General features: G+C 40.9%; 1 protein-coding gene across 13 annotated transcripts in view; it reads left to right on the top strand.

Moving 5' to 3' along the window:
• The window catches only part of FSHR (follicle stimulating hormone receptor), a 307,860-nt gene that overhangs the window by 48,487 nt on the left and 243,395 nt on the right, over positions 1 to 15,978 (top strand). For 2 of the 13 annotated variants that reach the window (XM_069009371.1, XM_069009373.1), the window contains 7 exons: positions 8,266 to 8,356; positions 9,883 to 9,957; positions 11,845 to 11,945; positions 12,097 to 12,233; positions 13,005 to 13,083; positions 13,950 to 14,059; positions 15,175 to 15,333. The exons of 1 other annotated variant lie outside the window; for it this stretch is intronic. In XM_069009371.1, the coding sequence (XP_068865472.1) occupies positions 15,245 to 15,333 (89 nt within the window). In that variant the 5' untranslated portion in view covers positions 8,266 to 8,356; positions 9,883 to 9,957; positions 11,845 to 11,945; ... (2 more) ...; positions 13,950 to 14,059; positions 15,175 to 15,244. Of the gene's footprint in view, positions 1 to 7,356; positions 7,520 to 8,096; positions 8,132 to 8,265; positions 8,357 to 9,882; positions 9,958 to 11,844; positions 11,946 to 12,096; positions 12,234 to 13,004; positions 13,096 to 13,811; positions 13,860 to 13,949; positions 14,060 to 14,969; positions 15,053 to 15,174; positions 15,334 to 15,978 lie in introns of those variants that run through there. 10 more of the 13 variants (XM_069009374.1, XM_069009375.1, XM_069009378.1 and 7 more) reach the window with 10 other exon arrangements.

Raw genomic sequence — 15,978 nt, 5'->3', positions numbered from 1 at the left:
AATATATGGAAGATTTGAGTGGGGGAGGTAAGCACAGATTTTTTTGAACATTTTCTTCCATTTTGCTTTTGAATATTAAAAGCATAGAAATAATTATTTATTTCCCCCAATGTCCATACAAGTCATGCACTGTAACCTTCTACATATGTGGTCAAGTAGAGGAGCAGCTAACTTTGGCAATTGTCCAGTTTTTCCAGGCAAAACCAGGTTTTGCTTGTGCTTTGAGTATGTCTGCTCCCATAGATGGTTCTGTATCCCTTTTAGGCACTTGAAAAAAATGGAGCACTAATTCACAGGTGGAATATTTTTAGCCTAGCTTGCTGTTGCTAACTCCAAAGAATTTAGTCACTGAAAGGCCAAAAATATGGGAAGGGCTAAAATCCAGGGTTAAATGTCAATCTCTTTTTATGTCTACTTGTATTGCTATATATTAATGGTATCCTTTCATGGATTGTGGTGTACTGTATGTTCATGCTAACCCAGCAATTAATCTGTTGTGCATGTCTGACAGCCCAGTCCTAAAATCCTTTTTAATATGTCACAGTATGGAAAGGCACAATAATGTGGGTTTGATATGTTTTAACTGTATGGTCCTCCTGGGCATGTAGGATGTTGTAGCAGATGGATTTCATGTAAATAACAAGTATATTTAACCTAAAGAAAGAGGAAAATATGTCACCTCGCCACATACCCCTACTTGCAAAGTAGAAGAATTCTCCCTTGTTTTCCTAGTTCTAACTGGTCGAGGTATTTTTAGGAAACAGGTTATTGTTTCATATTTTAGTGCACAGTATTCAGTGTGGCCTTATTCAGGTGTAAAGGAAGATGTCTCACAAATGACCTTAACAAACAAAAGGTGTGATGTGAGACAAGTTGCAAGTGGAGGAAGAGAGGGATGAGAAGGATGGGAGGGAAACACCATGAAATTATTTAAATGTTTCCCTTATAAACAATGAAAAATTATAGGAGTTGTCATTGGTTGCACTTGCCTCAGCCACAAAGAGTTTCACTTGTACTTTAACTAGGTTCCACATCTTTTCCTTTTTCTCCTCCATCCCCTCTGCGTGACATATTCTGTCTCTTGTCCTGCTGTACAGATGTGCTGCATTATCAGTCCAAATTTGTTTTCCTGCTATGTCAGGTACGTTTTTTCCCATATGTCATGGGATGGCTTAACTGAGGATGGTGCTTCGACATGTGTGCAGTGAAGGCTAGGAAATGCCACATTTCTACAGCATTGGGTATGCTTGCTCTATTATGAGTCAGGAAGATTTGAAAAACTGATGTAATACACTAAATAAATGATATATTACTCAATGATTGCTTCTGATTTTCATTTTTGTTTTTCCCCAGGAATTCCTAAACCATGCCACGCATTATCAGCAAGTCAAAAGATTAGTAATCCAAATTCTTCAATTAATTTTTGCAGAAATGTGTAGGCAACTAAGTTTTATTGAGAAGTTTTTACCAAAATGAAACTGCAGTTTGCCCACTGATTGCAGTCATGTCCAGAAATTGTGTACTGCAGAAGGTGGAAAAACGCAGGATGTGATGTGGTGCCTGTCATCTGTCAGAAAGGATTATGAGTAACCAGTGAATTTGAAAGTTAGAATCTGAACATAAGTTATCAGCTGAAAATCATGGATGTATGTGAAGTAAAGGATCGCTTGTATATTTCTGCAAATATCTACATGATGATTTTTCTGTTTAGTTTTTTCTGGGTAGTTGCACAATGCTAAGTTATTGGGTAATAGGCTTAGAAAAAAGTAAATTCAATGAGTTGGTCTCCGAAGTGAAACTGCATCTCTGTCAGAGTCCTTCAAGGGAAAGTGAAATAAATGAAAAAAGTTGGTGTTCTCAGATACAGTGTGGGAAGTAAGGAAAGCAGAAGAATCCTATGGTTTTTCTGGAATTTATATGCATACATAATTTAAAAATGAGCTTTCTTTGTAACAGAAATACAGGGCAATTTAAGTTGCTCTGACTCTCCCTAGCTGTGGAAAAGAAACTCATACTTGGCACTGAATTTATATTGTTAGATTCAGCAACTGCATACAGTAATTACAGCATTATCTGCCATGGTGTTTCCATACTAAATATGCTTCACATTTAGCATTTTACATTATTTTTGTCAATCCATTCAGCCAATTGGTCACAGATAAACTCATTTGAAAATCTAGATAATCTTGTCTGTTTGGCATCTATGGAAAGTGGTAAATGCTATGGTATTCATATGAGAAGCAATTATCTCTACTTCTGTCCTTAGCCTTATTTACAGTTATTGTTAATCTTGATATTTCAAATATTTTGTTAGGCTGCTTTCACACTAATTTTTTCTACTGTCTTTGTGATATTTTTTTTACAAGCTCCCTGGGAACAAAATTTCTGCCGTGGAACTAGAGACACTGCACAAGGGATGCTTCTGTTGCAAGGCTTATTGTTCTGGATAAAGGGTTGCTTCCTATGGCTAGGACCTCTCCACCAGCACAAAACCTTGGTGGGAGAGGAAATCTGAATAAAGAAGGGGGTGCTCTGCACTTTTGCAACTTGCAGCCTGGAAGCTCCCATTGCCTGTGACTGCCTGTGGCACTGAAGTGAAAAGAAATATTACAGAGATGAGGGGAGAAAAAAAAAAAAAAAAACAAAAAACCAAAGACAAGGGGGGGAGGGGGTTTAACACACAGTGATGCACTTAGGGGACAGAAAAATGGAAGAAGCATCAAATGAGGGTTCTGTGTCTTCACACCCATTTCCTTAACTCCCCCTGAAGGCAGCGATGTTTGTTCCATCTGTAATTCAGCTCAGGCCTCCAAATGGGAAAAGCTTGAAGAAAATGGTCCAAGTTTTGTGACTTGTTACAGCCTTTATCCTTACTGTACATAAGGAGGCCATGTCACCTGCATTTAGGGGTATTGAACTGTCCTGTGGAGGCTGGTGTCTCTTGCCATTGACTGTGTAAGGAGTACAGAAAGATTAGTCTCCCACGGAAGGTGTCTAAAAAGCTTGTCCACACCTCAAGGCTATCCCCTTCCTCCAGCAGAATTTCCTTTTAAGCCAGTTCCCACTGTGATAGCTCAGAACAGAAATATTTTGTCTGGTTTCTCCCATAAAGTTATATTTGGAGACTGCTGTACAAGAAAAAAAAACCTCTGCAAACTGATGCAGAGTATTATTAATTCTTACCCTCATTATTTTTTACTTGCCTTGGCTTATTTTTATAGTTCTGCCTTTCTTCCTCCTCACCAGATTGTTTATACTTAAAAAGAAATAAGCCTTCTGCTTGTTGCAGAGTCAGTTCTCTTTACGTTTTTCTGAAGTTAACATTGGTTTCTGTTGTCCTTTTCCATGTTTAGACATAGCCAGGATAAATTTCAATGACAGCCTTTCCAACTGTTTCTAAATATTTCTCATTTTTCTTGCAGACCCATTTCCATATGCTGCAGGATTCAAAGCAAAATTCCATAAGGCATGCTCTGCATCCCTCCAGCCATCCTCCCAAAAGTGGAGGGGCTCGGTTTGCTCAGGTGGAGCTCTCTTTCCACGCCCCCAGTGCCAGCAAATCTGCTGGGAGTGGGAGGACGGTGGAGCAGCCACCCACAGCCACCTGCTCTGCCAGAGGGTCCAGAGCCTTGCCAGAACAGTGCCAAGGCATCAGCTCAGGGTGGGAATCTTCAGGAAGCATGGATTAGCCAGGAGATGCACTACTTCACATTTCTCTCTCTTGCTCTCTCCTGGGTAACCTTTGCTGGCAAAGATAAAAGCCTGGTGTTGCTTTTTATTTTTGGCAGGTTTTTTATTTTTTAAGTCTTCTTCCTGGCAAATTACTTGCTCATCTTACCTATGGACATTTAGTCAGTTGTAAGAGTACAGCCTTAGTTTTCTAATCTGAAAATTGTGTGACACAGGTAGAGTATAATCCCTTCCTCAGTAAACTGTTTAGCAGGGTGTGCACAACCTCGCTATTAAAATAATGGCATCTATATTGGAGGTGTCACTGTCAGGGGAGGAGGCTGCATCACTTCTACTAGGACATTATTTTCGTGTAGACAAGGCCTTAAGCAAGGTCTTATCAAGTACTTTTCTAAAAAAAAAGAAACCAACCCACAAATGGCATCAAACCAAAAACAATGTACCCCACCAAAAAAAGCTCATCAAAAGGCCCCCAAAGCAACCCCCCCCAAAAAAAACCCCAAGCCATACCCAACCTTCAAGTCTCATGTATGAAAAATAGAAGCTGTAGGCTCGTTTTGCCATATAAGCACCTAAGTAGCATCAGCAGGTAAATGTGGCTATTCAGCTGTACTGCCTGCAGACACTGCAGCTTTGGTTTTGTTCAGCCTCTCTGATCTCTTAACAGGGACTCAGTGGGAGAAAGGGAGAGATGCCAGATCAGCTCCAGCTCTGCAGTAGTTAATCTGGCCGTGCATTGTTGCAACTGTGGTGTTTCAAACTGGAAATTGTGGATAGTCCTCAAAGAGTTATCCTGGCATCCCCTCTTGCTCACTGGGAATTGTGTGTTCTCTCATGGAAGACAGTGAGGCTCATAAAATAGAAATGAGGTCACTGTTTGCTGTTGTCTTAATATTAGCTGAGCTTATTTCTTAGTTATCTGTTAAGTTAATTGCAATTCCATTTATTAAGTCCTTTGTAATGGCATTATTATTGATTCCCCAAACCTACAGTACTGTATAATGCCAGGATCTAATCAAACATAAGCTGGCTAAATACAGATTGCCCCTGTCTACACAGGGAGAAAGCAGGGCAGCCTCCAGTACCTCTTCCACAGCATGTTGGGTTGTGGATGCCTAAACTTGCCCAGGGGTTCAGGGTGGCCTGGAACATCCCAAAGGTGCACTATGGGTTGAGTAGTAAGCTCAGTTCTCCTGCAGTTATCTCAAAAAGCCCAACTGGCGTCTTCTCTCTTTATCCCTTTAACATTGTTCCTTCCATTTCAATTTTTTTCACGGTTTTAAAAACATCCCCTTTTACTCTGTGAATCTTTACAGCTGTGAGTATTGTCTCATGTGGGCCATGACTGCTATGTCTGGGACAGCTCTTCTAGTCTTGAAGATCCCAGCTGTACTTTTGTTCTTTGTGTAAAACCTCATGCCTGTAGATGACTTAGCAGAGAGACTTTCATGTGAGCCAGAGACTTCTGCAGGATCAAACAGCACTGGGTACAGGGGCAGTGATGCAAGGCACACATCAGCCACCTGACTGAACCTGGGCCTGGGAAGGTTACTGTGGATTTTCAGGTGTTTCTGCAGTGTATACCTGATCTCTTAGGAATCCTGGGCTGCGAGGAAAGAGGTGGGATACACATTTCACCATGCAGACAAGGGTGTCTTTAGAGGGAACAGGATGGTGGATGTATTGCAAAACAGCCTGTGCTCACCGTCACCCTAAAAGCATTTTGTGACGACACAGCCACTGAGCTCAAACAGATCCTTTCCACAGACTTTGAGAGAAAGGCCATAATTCTCTTATTCTCTTGGTGGAGGGAAGGAGTCAGTAGTAATAATCCTTATCTTAAGTTTCACAAATTTTTAGTTTCTGGATAAATTTCTTTACAAGTTAGCTAAAAGAGGTTTCTGACTTCAAAAAATTTGCTTGTAATTATTCCTTAAGAGCTTCTCGAATATTTGTATTTAAAAGCATAAAAAGTGGTAGTGAACAGACCATGGTCTGAGCATAAGATACACAGTACCTAACTTAGCCTATGATAGTACCTAAAGAACAACATGAATTTATATTAAGCTGTAAAGATAATAATGTTGAGGGGTTTACAATCCCTCAGTTTCCCAAGGACGTCTGGTAATGATGTGATTATTTCACAGGGGCTCCTATTTTCTTTACTTTCGTTGTCACATAAATAAGGAGTCAAAGTTTTAATACCTTGCAAAGAGTATTCTCTAAGTTATAGTAATGTAATATACTACTTTGACCTTTTCAATATTGTGTGATTTGGTTGGTTGGTCTCTCTATTTATAGCTGTGCTGAGTGGTATGGTATGAGTGAGTGGATACCAGCTAATGAAAATATAAAATACTGGAGAAGCCAAGTGAATATACAAAATGTATGGCATTAAGTATTGAAATTCTGATAAATCATTCTTGTGACAAAAGGTATAATGAGATTAGAAATTGCAACAAAAAAATTAATCTTTCCTAATGACATAGATTGTGCCTAGGCGGGTAAATGGTGTGAATTTAACTTGATCTCATTATACTCCTAAATTTGTAATCTCATTTTCCTCCTCAGATGCTTCACTTAAAGAAGGCAGCACTGTGTGTGTGTGTGTGATTGGGTGTGATCCATTCTATATTTGGGAAAAGTTACTTAATCCTTTAACTTCAGTGCACCAGGAAGTGAGTAATACTCGAATCAGAGGGAAACTTCCCTTGTAAGAGTCAAATAGTCTTTTGGTTCTTATTCAAAGTTCTGCAGAATGCAACCAGCATTGACTGACTCCATAAATCTTCCCCGTTCCAGTGGTCTCAGGCCTTTGAAAACCTGTTCCAGGCTGGGAGGAGAGACAAATGCAGAATAATTAGAGCAGAGAACTCCACAGCCAGGCCATAGATTACAAAGATGAGGTTTCAGCTGTCAGTGCTGAGCAAGAGCTATGTTTTGAAGCATAGCAGGCCTGCAGTGGACCTGGGAGCCTCTCTTATTCAGCCATTACCCTCTGGATCATGATTTTTTACTCACTTGCTCCATGAAGCGGATGACTGAGGGGGAGGTGGGAGGGAAATGAAGAATGTTATTTCTTTGAGCAAGCTGTGTCTTTTCTCTTCCCCTATTTACCATATTCTTTCAGATGTGCTGTCTAAGTACTAAATGTTGCACTCAAGGCTCTGACGGTTTTTAGCTGTGCTCATTTGTCCTGAGAGGATAAAGGACATAAGAATTATCTGCTTATTCCTGTGCATCCATAACCAGAAATGTGAGCACATGCAGGAGCATCTTTCCCAACAAGTGGGTGCATAGCTGAAGTCACAGCCTGAGGTCTCCTGCCTCCTCACTGAGAAAGAAAGATAGAATGTAGAATCCAGGTTTTAGGATGCTGTCAGAGCTGGATATGCAGTGATTTCTTTCTCAACCTTGGACTAGGAATATGCATGAGCAAGTAATAAGACATTTAGGAGCCCAAATTAGTCTTTTCTCTTAGCAACTTCCTTCTTCCCACACCTCAAAACACTCTAACCAGTCTTTCCCTCTTTATAATCCACCTCCAGCATTTCAGCAACATAAAAGCTTCCCAAATGCACGTGCTTTCCACAGGAATCCATCTACCAGAGTAATATGGGAAATGTAGATGATGGCAGAAGCAAGCCTGTGTCCCCAAAAAGAGTCCCTGCCCATCCTTTTTGTTACTGCTGACACTGGGATCTCTCTGTTGTCCTTGCTTTCTGCTGCCCCAGTCGAGCAGAAATCCAAGCAGAAGATGAAATCTCCACTGCCAATATTGTGCCCACAGACTAAGTCACAGTAGCCCTGGGACTTGAGGTGATAAACTGTAAGTAGCTTAAGAATAAGCATCTTGATAGGGAGGGTAAGGGAAAATACACAAAATCTTTTAAGGTGGTTGATGTGCTACAGATTTTCACTACAACAGCAATGAGTGGATTTTTAACACAAAAAAACCCTACCTCCTATCATACTTCAGATCCCCTCATCAAAGCATGGCATGGATAACTGAATTTTTTTCAATTAATCATTTACAATTTCATCTAATCTGGGCAAAGCTCTGTGGGTACATGGTGTGTTTTGTTTATACTCTGTATTCTACAGAGCTCACTAACCTGAGGCAGACAGTGGCATAGAACACAAGTTTGGAAACGCCACCAGCAGCTGAAAACACATCCAAAATGGAGAGTGTTGGGCAGCCTTAGTATTATGTAGAATTAAGAGCCATACCTGCACTAAATAACGTAGTTATTTAGTTATATATAATATCTAGTTATGTATAATAATAGAGAGAGTGGCTGGAAATGGCATTCAAGGGTATGTATGACTGTGGGTTATGCAGAGTCAGAAAACTTTTTGATCAGTGAAAATTGCTACCTTCTACAGTTCCCTGTGTCTGCAAAGTTACTAAACGTGGGAGGATTATGCTCTGCTGTTACAGGTGACATGAGGCTGCAGATTTTCCTCCCCTACCCTCAGTTTCTGGAAGATTCATGATTTTTAACTGCTAATGAGTTGGAAATCAGTAACAGAATTTTTTTTTTTTTTTTTTTTTTTTTTTTTTTTTTGTTACAGCTATATATGGATTAAAAAGAAAAGTTTTCACAGTGTCTCGTCATCTCCTGGTTAAATGATAAGTCTATGAAGAAAAAACTCTTCTGTGAGGGTGAGGAGAAGCTGCATCGTGGGAATCTGTATTGTCTGTATCAGGGAAAAAAATGTAAATGGTGTTTAACTAGCCACTGGAAAGATAGAAGCAAGTGACTCCTGTGAGGAAATAAGGGTTTTTGCTCATTTTTTCCTCTTGTGCAAAGCTGTCACGTGTGTGCTGCCCTTCATAACTGTCCTCCTCTGGGGATGGGCAGAGATGTCGTGCACGTATCTATTCTTGAGTTTGTGTGTTTCACACGGTATTCTGCCAAGCAGAGAAGAGGTCAATCTTTCTACACGAGGATGTTTTTTTTTGATAGGGAAGTTCAAAAAAGCCAAAGGTTCCAGTATTGCCATGTTCCAGTATTTACAGGATGGCTACAGAGAAAGTGGAGGCTCCCTTTTTACAGGGAGAGATGAGGGTTAGTGGGTACAAGTTAGTCCAGAGGATTCTGTTTGAGAATGAGGAAAGCCTTTCACAATGAGAACAATCAGCCACTGGAATAATCTTCCCAGGGGAGTGGTAGATTCCCAGTGTTGAACATTTAAGTGCCTGGGCAGGGTGCAGGCCCATCTTGTGTAGACTGTGCCTAGAAAGTTTCGACCAGATGATCCTTGAGGTCTCTTCCAACCTGATATTCTATGGTTTTATAAAACGTATTTTCATTTTGCCTCTTGTCTGCTGGACAGAAATCTGGCTTGTTCTCTGTAGCAGCTGTCCAGTCCCTCATGGCCTGGTTGGGTCTAGGTCCTGCGGCAATCCCTCACCAGATCCAAGACATGCAGCACTGTGAGCTCACAGCTTTCACTTGTCCCCTCCTCCAGGCTCTTTTCTGTTTCCCAAAGCTGTTTTGTCCCTGGGCTGCCCAGTTCCTACTGCTGACTTAGCCAGGAGGCTTAATGTACCAGCAGAGTGGGATCCTGAGCCAGGGACAACCAGGGCACTGGGACAGCCTTTCTGTTGCCAAAGCACCATCCCTTTGAGCAAGCAATACTGGAAATATTTGCATTTTCCAGGTCTTGTTTTACAAAACCCCAGAGGAGAACAAAGTAACTTTAAAAGCAAAGATAGTCTTTTTGAGGACAGATCTTGTTTTATGTTGCCTTATGTTTTGCTTTTTACTTCACCTCTTTCAAGGTGAATCCTTTTGCCTGTCTTGCAATAAAGTTGGTCGAACAGAGTGCAACTCAGAAAGCCACAGTGCCCTGGTGCAGGGCATTCAAGTCCATAGTAAAAGATGCTCCTTTTCTACCTGCAAGAGTTTATCTTTGGGTCTTTGCTCTGGCTCCTGTTGTGGTGCTGGAGTTGAAATACCGAGCCCTGCTTGCCTTATATTCTCTTCCTTCTTTATCTTTGAACCCCAGTAATTCTCCCTCTGCCAAACCTACCCTTTTCCACCATGGGAGCCAGAAGATCACGTTTTGGTAAGGGTTTGTGAAGCAGCCACATCTGTAGCCTGTGTGAAGTCTTCCACCTCTTGTCTCAAATACATGAGGAAATACCATATTTACCACTCTTGACTGTAGTGTCTTGCCCTTCAGGTGGAAACCCAAAAATATGTCCAGAAACTCCACATTTACCACAGGTGTGCATGTCACATGCTGCATTATAGAAAGGTAAAACTGAAATGTATTGACATAGCTGAAAAAAATCAAGTTTCTGTTTTAAGGAAAACCAGTGGTGATGGGCAACAGGGTGGGATTTAGATTGAATTGGATGGAAATGGAATGAATACTGTGCTGTAAGCATACCCCCAGTATTCTCCAGTGTGCACTCCATTATCTCTGTGTTCAAAGAGGTCCTTGCTTTTTACAGCAAAGCTATCACTTAACACACAGAGAAAAATAGAACATTATGAGTTTTAAGTTAATATTGTGCTTGTTATCTGTCCTTTTTCTGCATTTATGGGATCAGTGATGGTTTGGTTTCTCTTCCTTGCTGTCCCATTTCCCCTCACTCTATTTGAGCCATTTTAGCAATATTCATACCTAACTGGATAAATGTACTCACAGCTTTTGCTTCAATGTATGTTCATATGCTGATTAAGTAATTCTCTGACAGCATTATGTCTGGTTAAATATATATTTCTAAATTACTACACCAAAATAGAAACCAATAAACAGTGCTAAATGACTTTTTGAACCATTATCATTGTATAAAAATACCAAAGTACAATTTTGAACTGTTTGCAAAATCCTTAGAAGATGTAAAGGTCTGCTGCTTTGCAAGACTTCTAAAATACTAGACCAAATTCAATACCTGTACTGACATGTGACAGTGATCTGGTGCACTAAAAGCAAGGAGCCTGCTTTTCTTTTCTCTGAAAGCTTTTGCAACAGGCAATATAAAAATCCCTGTCTTTTGTCAGATCATTTTACTGTCTTAATGATATTTGAATGTAGCATACTCTTAGTGAATTTAAAAAACACTCTTGAACTGAAGTCCTTCCTAATTTGCTAGACACCTGAACAATGAAAATGAATGCAGTGACAGAACTCGTTCTGTGGCATTGACCTTGGGCTGTTGGGAAAGATTTGATAGCATCATCTGGTGCTCTTCACCCTAAGACCTGTTGCAACAGTGCCCCTCAAACCTTTACTGTATCAGGAAGGTTTTATTCATCAGACGTGTTCACCTCAGTCTGAACTAAGTGCAGTCCTTCATCCTCTGTTTCAGAAGCAAGGATGACCTGCTCAGTTATACAAGTTCATAATCAATTAGCAGTTAAAGATTCCTAATTTAAATACCTCTAGGGAAAACATAAGCTTTTTAGAAGAGATACTTGGCCAAGTTAAGCATGATTCATGTTAGCAGCAATGTGTAAAAGCTGGGTCTCACTGAAGATTACATCTGTTGTTAAGAAGTGTTAACTTGAATAGGCAGAGACTGTGGTGATTATGTGTATTATCTACACCCTGGGGGAGCTGTGTTGTTATTTGAGGGAAGTTCATGCTGTACTACTGAATTTGGATGGGAAAAGATTCCAAAAATATGGCAGTGTTTACTTGGAGTGCCAGACTTTCGACAGTTTCCAAATCAGGCTTGAAGTGTTTTGTAGAAAACGCTGTGGGGTCATTGGTCCTTCCTCTTCTAGGGAGAGGGCCTATGGACAATTTAAACAAAAACTGCAAAACCTGGGCTATGCCTTAAGTTAAACCTATTAGCTTTCTAAAGCTATTAAAAAATTGTCTACATTGAGGCATGGTAGTGGCTTCTAAAAGGCCTTTTATTTGTACCTGTGCTTGAAAGAGCACATCTTTCAAAACCTGGAAATTGATGTTGACGTAAACCTTTAGGATCTGAGCCAAAGCCAGCGGCCTGTGTGGGTGCCAGGAAGGCAGTCCTACTGCCACAGTACTTCTCCTGCCTCAGTGGTTCATCTCCCTGGAGCAGTTGCTGCTGAGCAGGCAGGCAAACATTGGGAACTGCTGATCCGTGGCAGACCGAATGGGGGACTGCTCTGTGGCAGGCTTTTGGCTTGTGAATTTCTGCGTGTTTTCCAGGTACAGATCCTAGCTCCCACCTGTGCTGCAAGGCTGCACACTACCAAAGAAATAGGAAAAAAAGTGACCGGGACTGACTCAGGCTCAATACGCCTACTGCAGTAAGAAAATGATTCTTTTTGCCATTGAACTCTTGTATTAAAGAAAAAAATAAAGTAGAATTAAGCAAAATTTGAGCCTTGAAAGCTTTCTGTAGTATCTTACAGTGTTATAGCTCTGATGTGTGGTTCATTATTTTCCCTTGAACCACAGGACTCTTTTTGCCTGGAGTTCTTGCCAGGGAGCTACCACAGACTCCCATAAATGATGGGATATAGTATTCCACTGGGAACCTCACTGCAGGGGCATAGAAAAGAAATATGAACTATCTGAAATACAACTTCTAAGAGGTATTGCAATAACTTACGTTTCAAAAAGCCTTTTTTTTTTGCATAATCTTTTTTTTTTCATCTCCCAACCATTATATTTTTCAGTTTAGAAAAATATCCACTCTCTTCCATGGAAAGCAAAAACTTCTAAAAGAAAGGATTACTTGGATAGTTTTCTTGTGAAGTTTCACAAGAAACTCTTCAGCCAGCCACAGTGTTAAAATGTCCAATTTTTTGTTTTCCATCCTCTTATAAAAATATGTTTTACTATTTGTTAATAAATGAAGGATCAATGTGAGGAATGATATAGTAACAAAACAAAATTAGTTTAAGAAAACCACTTCCTTATTTTTCCATAATTTCCCTTGTTAAGTGTATATTATCCTTTATCAATGTGGGCCTGTGCTGTGAAATTAAATCAATAACTACTGTGCCTAAATTGAACTCTGAGGGGTAAGAAAACCAACACCTCACACTATTATTATTTTTCATTTCTTATTTATTTCCCCTTGTCTTTGGGTAGTAATTATGCTTTTTCTGAACTAGCACCACTGGATATAATACAGTACCACATAAATTATGTGATACTGTACAGCTACTTTGCACTCAGAAGGTACTGTTGGAAAGGTTGAAACAATATTAGATGATTGAAAATTTGCATCTTTTTTCATTGAAAATTACAAACCCTGGCTAGAATGTGATTTGCTGTGAGGATGAAAGGTGTGGTTGTGGTGAGTGTTCAAGAAAAAGACATCAGACTTTCCTTACTTGTGTCCTTACCTTATCTTCCAGGACATGGACAATTGTATGAATTTGAAAAGGAAAATAAATACTGAGGCTGAGGGCGTTTGTACAGCCAGTGGCATCACAGGTGAGGTCTGAGGTGAGCAAGCTCTTGTGTGAATGTACTGGCTTTGCCCACAGATTGGTGAAGTGCAGCTGGAGTTTGCAGAGGGGTTTCCCATGCCCAGGGTCTGAAGTGCCCATTCCAGTGTCCAATCTCAGCAGGCATGAATGCCCAGCAGATTGGATGTGTCCTGGCTGCAGTCTACCCTGCACATGCCAACTTCTCTGCAGTCACATTGTCCTCTTTTTGCTACCGAGAGGATTTTTCGCTCACAAAGACTTGAGACTTGCTTTGACAAAAATTCAGTTGGACGGAAACACATGTAAAACAAAACAAAACTATGGAAAACCTTATAAATTACTGTTTCTGCTGCATATCATGTTCCAAAACATTAAAGTCTCCACAGGAACAAGAGTTCACAGCACACACAGTGGTGTTTTCAGTTTTGGGTTTCTTTCATGGTCTTTTGTTATTTATTTCTGTAGCAAGTTGCTCTGAAACTGACTAAAATGAATTATTAAGCAACCTTGAGTAATGCTGTTTATGCATTGAATTTATAGACTTGTGATTGTTGCATTTGTTTACCTTGTCTACTAAGAGGGTTAACAAAGTAATAGTAATAACAATAATCATCACTAAGATTTACACTGTGCAGAAGCTGACTTTTTCTATTTTTTTTCCCCTTCTCCCCCTTTTACTTCTCTTCCTGACCTGGACTTTACACCCGTGGTGTTTCTGTTTGCAAACACTCCAGACTGAGCTGGATGGAAGGGAGGGTACTGCCATGGATTTTGTTGCAGGTGTGCCAACCCAGCAGGCAGTCAGCACTCGCTGTGCACACTTCACCTCCTGCACTGACACTTACCCCTGGATCCCCTCCCTTGTTCCAGGCACAGCCACCTGCATATCAGGACTTTTTCATGTTGATGCTGTGCTCCCTCTGTGCTGTGCAGCTGGTGCATGGGGGCATGAAGTGAGTTCAATAATTGCGTGTCAGCAGGTAAGGTTCCAGTCTTGCTTTGAGTGAAGTGAGCTCCTGCTGTGTCCATCCAAAATTATATATTTTGGGGCTTTTATTTATTGCTAGTAGGAAAGAACAACACAAGATAAATTGCAGCGGTCTGTCTCCCTGAATCAAGTTGGTCCTAGACCTGTGCGTATGACCTGGAGGTCAGGCACGCTATACCCTCCTAACCAGGGCATTCAAAATGTACTTTGCCCAGCTTTGTGTCGCCCTTTCAGCATATACTGAACTCCCAAAATAGGCTGAAACATACAAAGCACTTAATTTGTGTAACTGGATTGAGGAGTGTCTGCATTTGCAGTGGCACTGATGCATCCATGGCCCCCTCAAGTGCGGTAAAAATCAGCAGGGAAGGACAGGGGACAAACACCTCAGTGGCAGCAGAAACAGGACGTGTCTACAGCCTTCCTCCTTAAATTGTCTCCATGTTAATTTGAGTTTTTACGAGCCACACTGTAGTAAAGGTTAGGCTTTTTGAAAATCTCCAAGGACAGACCTCCTCCAGCCTCTCAAGGCACTTGCTTCAGTGGTGGACCAGCTTCATGGTGAAGAACATCTGTCTTTGAATCCACTTTTATCTGCCCTTGCTCCACTGCAGCCATTATGTCTCATTTTTCAGTGTGAGATGCAGAGACATCTGGCTCCCTTATCTTCAACCCCCAAAGGTAGCTGAAGACAAAGATTGGCTCCCTTCAGCCTTCACTTCTCCAGACTGGAAAACCCAGCCCCTTCTATCTCATGTTCACATTTAGTACACGTGCTCTCAGATCTGGAATAATTATTTTCACATAATGTCTAATTTTAAATAATTGGTTGAAATTTTAAAATGTCTTTTTTTCTTTTTTTTTTTTTTTAACTGGATTTGATCACTTCCTTGAGTCCTTTTGTTCCTGAGGCCAAAAAATGGCCTCACTCATTCAAGTCCATCCTCTGTCTAAGCAAACCCAAAATGTAACCAGCAGAAGAAAGGTAAAGGCCATTTTCTGTGGTTTACTCACATCCTCCTGCTGAGTCTAAGCTCAAAGAGGCTGAGTTTAATGGGCAGAAGTCAAAGGCTCTGAGACCTTCCTTTTTCTCCCCTTCTTTTCCAGCTTCCTAAAGGCTTTCAAAGAACGCTGTTGCTGCCAGCCCCACTCCCTGCAGCCCTGTCTGGGAGTACAGATGCCTGGCCATGAAGATCTAGGATCTTTGCTGATTTATCTGCTGCTTCTTGAGAAGCCTGACCTCAGGTCTTGGAGGATGCTCTCCTGGTGAGTCAGTGTGCTGGTTTTAGGCACTCTGTGCTCCTCCTGCTCTGTGTGCATGCTGGCTACAGCACTGCTCCCAGCTTCCTTTTATCTTTGCCATAACTGCAGGGTAGGATTTCACCTTCCTCTTTAGCTAATAAAGATGCTTAGAGATCTTTTAAAATAAGTTGATACCTTTATGCATTATTTTTCATGACTTGTAAGGGCCTCAGCTCAAGTTACCTGTTCAGTCTTACTGTCTTAAGTAAATGTGAGTATTGTATTTCCTGTGTCATTGCTGTTCTGTGCAATATTGATGGACATCATGAGGTGTGAATATGGCTGAACTTCATGGGTGTGCTTCTTGTCTTTTCTTTAGGCTAAGTGAAAAAAAAAGTGAGGCGGTGTAGGCAGTGAGAGCTGAAAGAGAAGTTGCTGTACAAGACAGTAATTAGTAGTTAGCCTGACAACCTCCAGCAAAAATCGAATCTTTATGGCCCAGTGGTCTCTTTAGTGACTGGGTACAAACACAAAAGCTGGGTCACTTGATACTGCTATGTGGGCTTCGGTGCAGGAAGCAGTCAGGGAGTGGAGAAAGGTAGCAGAATGAGACAAAGTTTAGCTTGAAGAGGAAGCAGATGTAGCACAGCTCCAGGTGTCAGACTCAAC

This window comes from Aphelocoma coerulescens, chromosome 3 (assembly GCF_041296385.1).
Source record: "Aphelocoma coerulescens isolate FSJ_1873_10779 chromosome 3, UR_Acoe_1.0, whole genome shotgun sequence".
Taxonomy (NCBI): domain Eukaryota; kingdom Metazoa; phylum Chordata; class Aves; order Passeriformes; family Corvidae; genus Aphelocoma; species Aphelocoma coerulescens.
The sequence above is the reverse complement of the archived record's forward strand: the minus strand, read 5'-3'. Positions and strand labels throughout refer to the sequence as shown.